This window comes from Lithobates pipiens, unplaced genomic scaffold (assembly GCF_037356315.1).
Source record: "Lithobates pipiens isolate NorthernLeopardFrog02 unplaced genomic scaffold, aLitPip1_a1.2 Scaffold_18, whole genome shotgun sequence".
Taxonomy (NCBI): Eukaryota; Metazoa; Chordata; class Amphibia; order Anura; family Ranidae; genus Lithobates; species Lithobates pipiens.
In genome coordinates, this window is record NW_027507758.1 from 593,284,412 (window position 1) to 593,296,899 (window position 12,488).

At 43.8% G+C, this 12,488-nt stretch overlaps 1 protein-coding gene across 1 annotated transcript; it reads right to left on the minus strand.

Moving 5' to 3' along the window:
- Window positions 1-11,259: 11,259 nt before the first annotated feature.
- Window positions 11,260-12,173, minus strand: LOC143986800 (vomeronasal type-2 receptor 26-like). Its single transcript, XM_077485206.1, has one exon. It carries the CDS (start codon window positions 12,171-12,173, stop codon window positions 11,268-11,270), a length of 906 nt encoding a protein of 301 aa, XP_077341332.1. The 3' UTR covers window positions 11,260-11,267.
- Window positions 12,174-12,488: the final 315 nt, after the last annotated feature.

The following is a 12,488-nucleotide window of genomic DNA, read 5'->3' on the forward strand; positions in this document are numbered from 1 at the left end:
TTTGGGGCCATATTAAACAAATAAAACTAAAGTATAACTAAAGGCAAAACTTTTTGTAGTTTTAGATCATGTGGAGATAAATTAAAACACCTATTAGGCAGTTATTGTTTTCTGTGTCTACGGTAGGTTGATTCACCCTCTCTATTTATATTGTTTACCATTATTATTAAAAGTAAAATAAAATGTTGGGTTCTCTGCAGAAAAGGAATAGAGGGGAAAGCCTTCATTGAGGACCCCAGTGACTTGGGGTGCCCCAAGGGATTCCCTTAATTTGCAGGGATTTCCTCTCACTTCCAGTTTAGGCAGCATCAGCTGCAGGGGTTTGGTATATATTGCTGATCCAGTGCTGGTTTATATTTTGTCTAGAAACAGGTGGATTCTCTTCTGCCACAAAATAACCCACCTAACTAAATGCACGTTCTGAAAGCACACTGGCCACAGGGCAGCCCACAGTTTGGTTGTACATTGAGCAAACTATGGACCAATGGTCCATCTTCGACACCCAAATTTCAAGGAGGTCATTCACTCTTAGCCCCCGTACACACGGTCGGACATTCTGCCAACCAAATCCGTCGGATTTTGTCCGACGGATTTTGTCCGACAGATTTTGTCCGACGGATTGTGTCCGAAACTGTTGCATACACACGGTCGGACCCAGTTGTCGGATTTAGCGGTTGCCAAGAACGCGGTGATGTAAGCCGTGTACGGCGGGACTAGAAAAGGGAAGTTCAGCACCACGTCCGGCACCCTTTGGGCTCCTTCTGCTTATCTCGTGTCTATCGTGTGTTAGTAGAAGTTTGGTGAGATACAATTCGCGCTTTTCAGATTTGTGATTCAGATCGCTACTACTCTTCGGTTTGTGCTTGTCTTTGCGTATCTGATAATCAGTGCGTGCAGTCAGTAAGTGTTTGTTGATCATTGTGGACTATATCTTGGTATAGTACGCTTTGAAAGGCATTTTTTATTGTCTGCTTGCTTCTGCTATTCAGGTCCGTTCTTTCAGGCCTTGCTGTTTATCGGTGCTTTCTGGTGTCCGTTCTGACGAGCCGACCGTTTTCAAACCATGTTTCCTCTACGTACTCATCGTAGAGTTTGTGCTGTGCAGGGGCTTCGTGTTGGGGTTGTTACTTTGACACAAGCCTGGTCCATGAACAGGGAGGGGAGGCGTTTGTGGACCAAGAATTGGTTGCGCCAGCGTGACCAGTTCTCGCACATGCCTTTGCTCCGTGAGATCCGGGAGAATAATCCTGATGATTTCAGGAATTATCTCCGGATGACGGACCCTGTTTTTCACCGTCTGCTGGCTTTGCTGACCCCTTATATCACCAGGCAGGATACCTGCATGCGGCAAGCCATCACTCCGGAGCAGAGGCTCATCGCCACGTTGCACTACTTGGCGACTGGGAGAAGCCTTCAGGACCTCAAGTTCTCTACAGGCATCTCCCCCCAGGCTCTGGGGATCATTATTCCAGAGACCTGTTCTGCCATCATTCAGGTCCTGCAGAAGGACTATATGAAGGTAAGTTTTATCCTTAAACATCACATTCTATGTATTTCATGATTGCTAATGTCTTGCATTTCTTTCCTCATTCCCTAATTACCATCATTGCAATATGCTCTAATTCATATGCTCTGCCCCTTTGTCCTCATGCAGATTTGCCTCACTAACTTCCCCACCATGCTCTTCTTGGCCCATAAAACTATAGTCTAGTCACTTACCAATGTCTTTTGTCAGCTCCATAGTATTGCTTTCCCCTAAACACCCCCTAAAATGTCTACAAATGTGATGTGTGTGCTTCAATTCATGCAGAGTGACATTTATTTTTTGGGGTTGTGCCAAACTCATTAGGAACCCCCCTCCCCCCAACTGCTAGCTCAGCTGATAGCAATCCTCTATCTGATGACTTTACCAAATCCAATACACACTATACCTACCTTTTTGATGCTCACATTTATGGATGAATTCACCTAAGCATGTAGTGCAAGGGCCTGTCTCAATACTTTCCAATGCTATTATTTGATTTTTTAACCTATTAATTATCTGGATATGTAATAGCAGAATGTCAAAAAGTGCTTCCATTTTGTTTTCTTTTTGGTATTCTGACACTTCTTACCTGTTCGTTGGGCTGCCAATAGTGTAACTAAGGAGGGGCTTCCCAAAGTAGCACACATTATTTAGCCATTCAGCTCTCAATTAAGTGGAGAGGGTTACCTGTCCTAAACATCCCCCCCTCATTTTTTAGCAAGGGCCTATCAGATGGGGGATATGGGGGGTGGGGGAGGGATGAATCTCATAAGGGGACATTAGACTTTAGGCTTTAAATACTCAGTTCCCAAAATGTTTGACTAATTTTGACCACAAATGTTGGTGTCTAATCTGCTTGCAATGTTGATTTGTCAAATTACTAATTTTTGTTCTTGTTTCACTCCACAGTGTCCTTCAACGCCACAGGAATGGCAGACTGTGGCCTCCCACTTTGCCAGTCATTGGGACTTTCCCAATTGTGGAGGAGCAATAGATGGGAAGCACATCCGCATCGTCCCACCACCCAACTCGGGGTCGTACTATTATAATTATAAGGGGTTTTATAGTATCGTGATGTTGGCGGTGCTGTCTACGACATATGATTTTTTGTATGTGGACGTGGGGCAAAATGGACAGATGTCGGATGGTGGAGTGTTCTCACGGACGGAGTTCTACTGGCGTCTCCAGAGTGGCAGTCTGGGCTTGCCACCCCCGGAGGAGAATCAGGAAGGACTCCTGTTCGTCTTTCTCGCGGATGAGGCATTTGCCCTGGCGAACCATCTGATGCGGCCTTTCCCCATTAAGGACCCTCACCCCAGACAAGAGGATTTTTAATTTCCGCCTGTCCAGAGCCCGAAGAGTGGTGAACACTTTTGGCATACTGGCCAGCCGGTTCCGCCTTTTTCTTACGGCTATTCACATGGTGGAATACAAACTGAATCACATAGTGCTGGCGTGCTGTGTTCTGCACAATTTTATGAAAAAAGTTTCTGTGAACTATGCGGTCTCAGTTGGCCAACAAGAAGCAGACTTGCTGGAAAATGAAGATAACCTCAGGGGCCTTGAACATGCTCATCCTGGCTTGCCCCCCCAAAGCGCCCATGAGGTTAGAACACAATACATGGACTACTTTGTGGGTAGGGGGGCCATTGATATGCCAGACAATGTCTGAGCGGCATTTTAAGAATACATTTTTTCTCTGAAACTCCTTCATTTACTGCTTGGCTTGGTTTTAGGTGTCTCCTAGGTATAATTAGTTTTTTTCAAGTTGTGCCTTTTTCACCAACAGTGCAAACCCAAGTTCAGAGCGAGATGAGGGGATAGTCTCTTCTTCAGATAATGTTATTATGTTGTGGGTCTGCTACACACACACACCTTGTTTTTGGAACTAATGTATGTAGTGCATTACTGACCAAAATCGTGCTCATTTTCTGCACCATGGCAGGAAAATGGCATGATTGTCCAAATTTACACCTCACTGTGGGTGTTTTTTACTAAAGGCACATCCACTATGCACTGCAAGTGCACTGCAAAAGTACACATGAAACTGCACTTGGAGTGCAAAGTGGAGTTGCCTTTAGTAAATCACACTCCTTCTCAGCACAAACTTAAATTTGACTACAAATACATTTTTGGTGCAATGAAAAAGGAAGCCACACATTGCTGATAATTAAACTTTTTAATCCAAGCACATTCACATGTGCGTTTTCGAAAAGGTTTACAACAAACCAAGAAATTGTGTGTTTCAAAAACAGAGTTTAATCAAAATTTGGTTTACTTGGTGTTTTTGGGTAAACAGGCATGTATCAAACCGTAAAATACAGAACACAGGAACTTACAAAGTTCAAGTTTGAAAAGTGAAGACAATATCAGACATGAGTATGTACAAACTGGGCTGATATTGCCTTCATCACATGGGGTGTCACCCCTTAAAAAACAAATTTGGAAGATGTACACAGTGTGTCAACATGTGCTATCTCCCATCATGGGGGATCAATGTACATGTCAATGTACATGCTTTGGGGCTGCAACCCCTTCATCTCAGACACTTTACACAAAACACGTACATTGATCCCCATGAAGGGAGATAGCGCATGTTTACACACTCTGTGCATCTTCCAAATTTGTAATTTCGAGAAATACAAAATTTTGTTTTTAAAATAGCAAAAATAAAACCCTGTCTAGTTTTTGGTGTTTCACACTCTCCCCAAAACATCAATGATGTTCTTCATTTTATTTTAAACATCATTGATGTTTTGCAGGATATTCTCCAAATCCCGATTGCACCCCATTATCTCCCCAATCTGGATCTGGGCACTTTCACTGGTAAAACGGGAATCTTCTTCCACATCACCTACAAAACAAAGCAAAAAAACACACCATGTAATAAAAATATGGTGACATACATTGATGAGCTTACCGGAAGCTTTGTTCTCCGTCACTCACCTGTTGTGGTGACAATTTGCCCAACCTCCACGATCTCTCCTTCCTCCTCCTCCTCCTGCTCCTCTCTTTCTGCTTTTGGAAGTTGCCCTTCTTTGGGAGGGGTGTGGTCCCTGGTTTCCTCATACTTGCCGAGTCTTCTCTCCCCTATGAGAATGGAAAAAAATAAAGAATTAGCACACAGAGGGCAGAATTAACAATATGAAACATTGTTTGGAAGTGTTGTCCAATTGTTTATTTTGGCCGAGCTTCAAGGTCATAACATTATTGGGGACACTGTGTTCAGCTGGAATACTTACCGGAAGAACGATGTTTCCTACGAATGAATGAAACCATGAACTTGAAAGTGGCCATTTTAAAATGCACAACATGAAATCAAAGCACATGGAGCAGGATGCAAGCAATAATAATTACATGAACACACAAAAACTACTTACTTTTGTCAAGAACACGCTTGATCCTTAGGTACTGCTCGTGCTCCCTCAGTTTCAGGTCTGACCAGCGATTTCTCAGTTGATCCATGGATCGGTGTACCCCAAAATTCTTATGAAGACTCTTCACAACTTTATTCATGATCTTGGCCTTTCTGATATTTGAGTTTGGGTAAGGTCCATACTTCCCATCATAGTCGGTCCTGTTCAATATGTCGACCAGCTCCAACATCTCTCCAAAAGACATATTTGAGGCCTTAAATCTTGTCTTCCTGGATCGGGGCGTTTCAGGCTCCGGGCTTTCCTCACCCTCCTCCTCGTTAGTGGAACTATTATTAGTGCGCACCTGTGTTCTCTCCGCCATGTGCTCTCCCCACTGCACCGGAAGCGAAGGGGCGGGGAATAGTCTGGAAAGAACGTCAGGGGTGGGCAGAGTTTCACGCATGAGCACTGTATATAAAACGCAACACGCGTGTGTCGTCCATACACAGAGGGAGAAGCTGACGCGACGGACGTGCAAACGAAGGTAAAATTTTGAACTTGGTACATCACTAGGCTACACTGCTTCTAGATTGAGGTCTGCATTAGTGGAGTTTAGACTTACATTAGGGTTTGTCTTGTGTTGTGTCTTGCAGACATTATGGACGGCTTCAATGACCATAGCTTCCTCCCTCTGTTCATCGATAAATACAGAGACATGCCCATCCTGTGGCAAGCAATACACCCACTATATAGTAACAAACAAAAGAGGCAGGCAGCAATGTTGCAACTGGTTGAGTTTGTGAAGCCGGTGGTCCCCAGGGCAGACGTCAAATATTTAAAAAAGAAAATTGGTAGCCTCAGGAGTACATATATGAGGGAGAGGACCAAGGTGCTGAAGTCCGTGCAATCTGGAGCTTCAGCAGATGACGTTTATGTCCCCACCCTGTGGTATTATGACAGGATGCATTTTCTGTCAGACCAGGCTGATGTCAGAGAATCCCTCTCTACTCTTCCTTCCACGCGTCCTTCTATGCTCCATTCCACACCCGATGAGTCTACCGACGCCCAACCGGGGCCTTCCACTCAGGAAGAACTGTGGGAGCCCAGCTTGAGCCAGGTATAGTATTGTTGTACATATTTGTGGAGTCAAAATGAATGATGTTAACTTGATTTTTGCTCACTAATTGCTGATTTTAGAAAGTGTTTCACATATCAATAGACAGTAGTGGCCAAAACCTTTGGGACAAGAAAGAAAAATGCTGGGCTCAGAATGATAGTCCATTCTATTGGTTAACAATTTGCAACAGTGTTGATGTGAAAATTGTGTGTGTTTGATGAACCAAAAAACTAAAACGATGTCCCTTTTTCATACACAGGAAGAACTCAGCCAGGACCAGGAGGGTGTGGAATGCAGCAGCCAGGAGATGGCTGTGGAAAGTGGCAGCCAGGAGGAGGCGGGGGTAAGCGGCAGCCAGGCGGTGGGCAGCCAAAGGAGCTTCACTAAATGCCAGGTCCCTCCCCTCCGCCTTCCACGCAGAAGGGCGAGAAAGGGGGGGAATGTTGAGGAGTCGGCCCTGAGGCTGATTGGTGAGGCTTCTGCGGCACTCCAAGCAAAAGCCACCTACCAAGAGGCCTTTGCCGCCATGGTTGCGTGCAAGCTTGATAAAATGGAGCAGGGGCAACAGATCTTGTGTGAGGAGGTTATTCTCCACACCCTCAACAAGGGTCTGTTGGGCCAAATGACACAAGAAACACACTTGTGTGGTTTGGCCCATGCCCCTGCTCCTCCTCCTTCTGCCACACCTCCAGCACCTCAGCCACAGCCTGGAAGGAAGCATGGAAGAAAGACCAGAGAGTGATGACCTGGGTTCAGTCTGGTCTGACAGAAGATGCAGCCTGTTGTAGTACCACAGCCTGGGAACATAGATGTCATCTGCTGCTGTTCCGGGTTTCATGGACTTCAGGACCAGACTTCTCTCCCTCAGACATGTATTCCTCAGGCCACCAATTTTTGCATTTAAATAGTTGATGTGTGCCCTGGGGGCCAAAGGCTTCGCTAATCTCCCCAGTTTCAACATTGCTGCTTCCCTCTTTATTTGTTACTGACACCGAAATAAAGGTATTTTTTTATTTGAAGAAATACTTGTGTATGTGTTTTCCTTCCAAAAGGCCAGTTTATTTGTGAGCAGGCAGGTACATTTCAAAAAAACTAAGTGAAATAAATAACAAGGGTTAACAACACTAAACAACCTCCTGTAGATTAAAAAAGAAAAACAAAATATCAAAAATAAAATAATGTTGTTGTGGTAAGTTTACACACCAAAAAAAAGGAGAAATGAGCAAAGTGTCTTTAAATTAGATTTTTAGGGAATCCAAAAAAAAAAGCATCCAAAAAAGAATAAACCAAATCTAAAATTGTGTAGATGTGACGCAAACTAAAATTGTATTGCTGAAATGGTTAGAAAAGAGTAATGAAATACGTTCGGGAGAAGTGTGTGTGACTATGAGCATCAAAAGAAGTTCGTTCTTGCAGCATTGTAAAGAACAAGAGAATGCGCTTGATGAAAGAATATTTAACATTGCAGCGTAACGAATGTGCTATATCGCTTACGAGCAGTAGTTTTACCTGAACGAGCGCTTCCGTGTCGGAATTTGAAAGTGAGCATCGGAGTAGGCTACACATGATCGGAGTATGTCCGATCGGACCAGTTGGTCGGAAAATATTTCCAACATGTTGGAAAACTTGGTCCGACGGATATTCCGACGGAATCAGTCCGATGCATACCACATACAGTCGGATTATCCAACAACACTGTCCGATAGGACACATTCCGACGGATTCTCCAACCGTGTGTACAAGGGCTTAGGGCAGTGATGGCGAACCTTGGCACCCCAGATGTTTTGGAACTACATTTCCCATGATGCTCCTGCACTCTGCAGTGTAGTGGAGCATCATGGGAAGTGTAGTTCCAAAACATCTGGAGTGCCAAGGTTCGCCATCACTGGCTTAGGGTATACACAACCACCCTCAAACCCATATAATCAAAGATCATATACTTTATTATTATTATACATGATTTATATAGCGCCAACAATTTGCGCAGTTCTTTACAACATGAGGGTAGACAGTACAGTCACAATACAATTTAATACAGGAGGAATCAGAGGGACCTGCTCATTAGAGCTTACAATCTAGCAGGGAGGGTCTAGTGATACAAAAGTTAATAGTTGTGGGGGATGAGTTGATGGAGAAAATAAAAGTATAGATGTTATTTGTGTGTAGAATAGGCTTCTCTGAAGAAAAGGGTTTTCAGGGATCGTCTAAAAGTGAACAGAGTAGGGGATAGTAAGATGGGGTAGGGAGTTCCATAGAATGGGAGAGGCTTTCTGAAAAGTCCCGGAGGTGAGCATGGGAGGAGGTGACAAGAGAGCTAGACAGTAGGATGTCTTTGAAGAGAGCAATTAGGTTGGTATTTTGAGACAAGGTTAGTGATGTAGCTGAGTTGTGGATGACTTTGTAAGTTGTTGTTAGTATTTTGAATTGAATTATTTGGGGAGCGAGAGCAAGTGGAGGCACTGACTGAGAGGAGTAGCAAACACTCAACTGTTGGTAAGGTGGATGAATCTGGCAACAGCAGCATTCATGATGGACTAAAGGGGGGATAGCCAATGTAAAGGTAATCCAGTAAAGAGGGAATGGGAGTAGTCAATGATGGAGATAACCAGGGAGTGGGTTAGGAGCTTTGTGGTGTTATTGGTTAGAAAGGGGCATATTTTGGAGTTGTTGAGGCAGCAAGATTTGGACAGCGATTGGGTGTGGACTGAAAGGATAGTTCAGGGTTGAGGATTACACCTATAACTCTCGCACGTGGGGAGGGTTTGATAGTTGTGCCATCAAACTTGGCAAGAAAATCAGGGGAAGAGGCACATGGGGAGGAAATTGTATGAGCTAGGTTCTGGATAGATTGAGTTTAAGGAAGTGGTGTGGCATCCAGGCTGATATGTTGTAAGGGAATGAATGATACAAGAAGAAACTGAAGGAGTGAGCTTAGGGGTAGAGATACATTTTGGTGTCGTCAGCATAGAGATGGTATTGGAAGTCATGGGAGGCTATCAGCTGACCCAGGGAGGAGGTGTAGATTGAGACTAGGAGAGGTCCAAGAACAGAACCTTGGGGGACCCCAACAGAGAAAAAAAGAGGAGATGAGGAAGTCGAATTGTAAGTAGGGTTGAGGTGCACTACTGCTGACTTCTGCCCTTCTGCCGCAGTAGTCCTTTATGAGTATAGGGACTGAGGTACAGTCTGCTAATCACAACCTACTAGTTCCACAAAGGTCCTTATAAGGACTGGTAAGGTATAGTGTACTACAGTATATAGGGTTGAGTGAGGTACAATCTGCTAATCGCAACCTACTTGTTCCACAAAGGTCCTTCTAAGGACTGGTAAGGTATAGTGTACTACAGTATATAGGGCTGAGTGAGGTACAGTCTGCTAATCCTTAAGGACTGGTATAGGTCCACAATATATAGGGTTGAGGTGCACTACTGCTGACTGCTGCCCTTCTGCTGCAGTAGTCCTTTATGAGTATAGGGACTGAGGTACAGTCTGCTAATCACAACCTACTAGTTCCACAAAGGTCCTTATAAGGACTAGTAAGGTATAGTGTACTGAGGGGCTCCCACCATCCCTGTGCTATGCTCATTATGAGGGGCCCCCACCATCCCTGTGCTGTCCTGACTTCCTCCTGGGGCTGCTTATTATGAGGGGCTCCCACCATCCCTGTGCTATGCTGACATCCTCCCGGGGCTGCTGATTATGATGGGCTCCCACCATCCCTGTGCTTACTTCCTCCTGGGGCTGTACCTCTGCTGTGCATATTATGAGGGGCTCCCACCATCCCTGTGCTATACTCATTATGAGAGGCTCCCACCATCCCTGTGCTATGCTGACTTCCTCCTGGGGCTGCTTACAGTGCAGGTGTCAGTGCTGTATATCACGGTGCTGGTGTCAGTGCTTTATGTCACGCTGCTGATGTCAGTGCTCTCTATCACGGTGCTGCAAATATGACCTGTAGGTTTGTAAAGTTCGAATTGAAGTCAATGGGGCCCGCCACGAACGTTACGGTTCGCAAAATATTGGCCGCGTTCGCGTTTCGCATTCGCGAAACGTCCCGTCGGAAGTTCGTCCATCACTACTTGTGACTGTTACCAGCAGCCAAACTTGTGCAATGCATATTGTAAGGGAGTTTAAATCCTTAAGCAGCCTTTATACTAATATCTTTTCATTCAACCTGCAAAAAATTACATAGATCCCCCATCCTCACACTTAATGTGCAATTAAATCCTCCCTGCTTAGGTACTTTATTCTGAATACACTGATCTGAGCTGAAAGATTTAGCCAGCAGCTAAAACCCCCACACTGTGGCTGTACAGAAGTCGATGAGTAGATCTGGTATAGTATAGGATGTCTGTTCTTGTTTAGATCTCTCTAATCCATAGGTATTTTTTTAACCCTTTGTAGGGAAAGTAAGGGTAAAAATTCCTACCCTAAGAACCAAGATAAAGGAATTTCTAGGTCCTGTGAAAGGGTTCAGTATTTGTGGAACATAAAGCAAGAGGGCTGCAAGCAAATGGCAATGTGCTTTCATTAAAACTTCAGTTTCCAACCTTCCCTAGCCCACCAGATTTAAATTTAAAAAAATCATTTTCCCAGCTTCATACATGCTTGAGGAGTACATCTGCAGCCTGCTCCAGTGTCCTGCCTAGACCTAACTAGTCTTAACAATGTTTATTCTCCCCTCCTAACACCCATGCTGATTAACCTGTGTAAAAAAGACACAATGATTAGTCAGCCTAGGTGTTAGGAGGGGGGGGGAGGGGACATTTTTGGGACAGGTTTGGTTTCAGCGGGAATATTACTTTCTCTCTCAGGAGCCTCCTCCACAGTTTGAGTCCCCCCTTTCTCCGGCCAATTGGAGAACCCCTTTATCTCTAAGAAAATCTTTATATAGTACATATACTTCTTGCAGGGGCCTATGGTCTGGTCCAATGATGTTACCGATCCTCCTTTTGCTTTTCATTCCCCTGGAATTAGGTGCAACCTAAAATGCAGAGACATAATGCCCTGAGCTCACAGCAAGGGGTTCAAATGATCTATATTGGCCATGCTCTGAGTTGCCCAACACTGGCAAGGAGGCCCTATTTAAAAGCATGTGGGCTTGTGGCTAGTTGTTGAGAATTAATTTTTTTTTTACTATCCCTAGTTTTTTTCCATTGCATTTTATTGTGTGTTTTTTTTTACCAAAGTAAGTTCTAAATTCACAAAACAATTATTGTATTTCTTTTATTATCCATACCATTATATCATTTAGCATTTGTTTGAATGATCACTTAAAAACATTTCTTTGGGTTACACTTGGCTTCACATTCATCTCTGATCTCAGCAGAATGATGTAACATTTAGGAATGAAGATGCAGCCCAGGACTCCAGTACTGGAGGACAAGATGGCAAAGACTTCCACGGCCACCATATATTTCCCTTTGGTGCTGAGGTAGGCTGGGATGAAGGAAATCCAAACACTGCTAATGATCAGCATGCTGAATGTTATGTACTGAGCTTCATTAAACGTGTCTGGAAGTTTCCTGGCTAAAAATGCTACAATAAAGCTTAAGACAGCCAGACCTCCCATGTAGCCAATCATAATGTAGAAAGCAGTGACGGATCCCTCATTACACTGTAATATTATTTTCCCCTCCATCACTTGGGTGTTATACTCTGGGAATGGTGGAGAGAAGATCAACCAGAAGACACAGATCACTCCTTGCCCAACAGAGCAGATGATCAGAATAGATGTGGAAAAATGTTTGCCCAGCCATTTTGTCTGCATACTGTTAGGTTTGGTAACTTTAAAAGCCACAATGACAGTAACTGTTTTGGCCAACATTGAAGAAATGGCAACAGAGAAAGTCATCCCAATGACAGCCTGCTGAAGGAGACAAGAAACCTTTGTAGGATGTCCGATGAACAGCAGAGGACATAGAAAGGACAGGATTAGTGAGAGGAGAAGGATGAAGCTGAGGGTCTTGTTATTCACTTTTACAATTGGAGTGTCTTTGTATTTCACAAATATTCCAAATATGATAATAGTTACAAAACATAATATAACAGAGATTAAAATGAGAGACAACCCCACTATATCTCCATAGGACAGGAATTCAGTTGTTCTTTGTATACAGGTGTCTCTTCTCTCATTGGGCCATTTATCCTCCGCACACTTAGAACACCTTTCCATGTCTGAAAGAGTTAAATAAAAGGGTTTTTAAATGTCATAAGGCAATGTATTTGATTGGTAGTATGATAAGACATAGCAGACAAATAGAAAACTAATACAAGTTATAGCTGTTATTTCTGCATTCTGGTGTACCTAGTCTTCCCAATACCAGTATTCATTTTTGAATGTTTTTATTACATTAGACTGATAAGAAGACAGACTAATGCCACATACACAAGACCTGTTTTCCTATTGGAATAAACTCTGAAGATTTTTCCGACGGAGTTCCAACGGAGTTCCACTGAAACTGTCGTGCGTACACGCGATTACACCAAA

What these genes read in the sequence shown, in the direction of transcription:
- LOC143986800 (XM_077485206.1), bottom strand. Translation starts at nt 12,173, where the DNA reads ATGGAAAGGTGTTCTAAGTGTGCGGAGGATAAATGGCCCAATGAGAGA.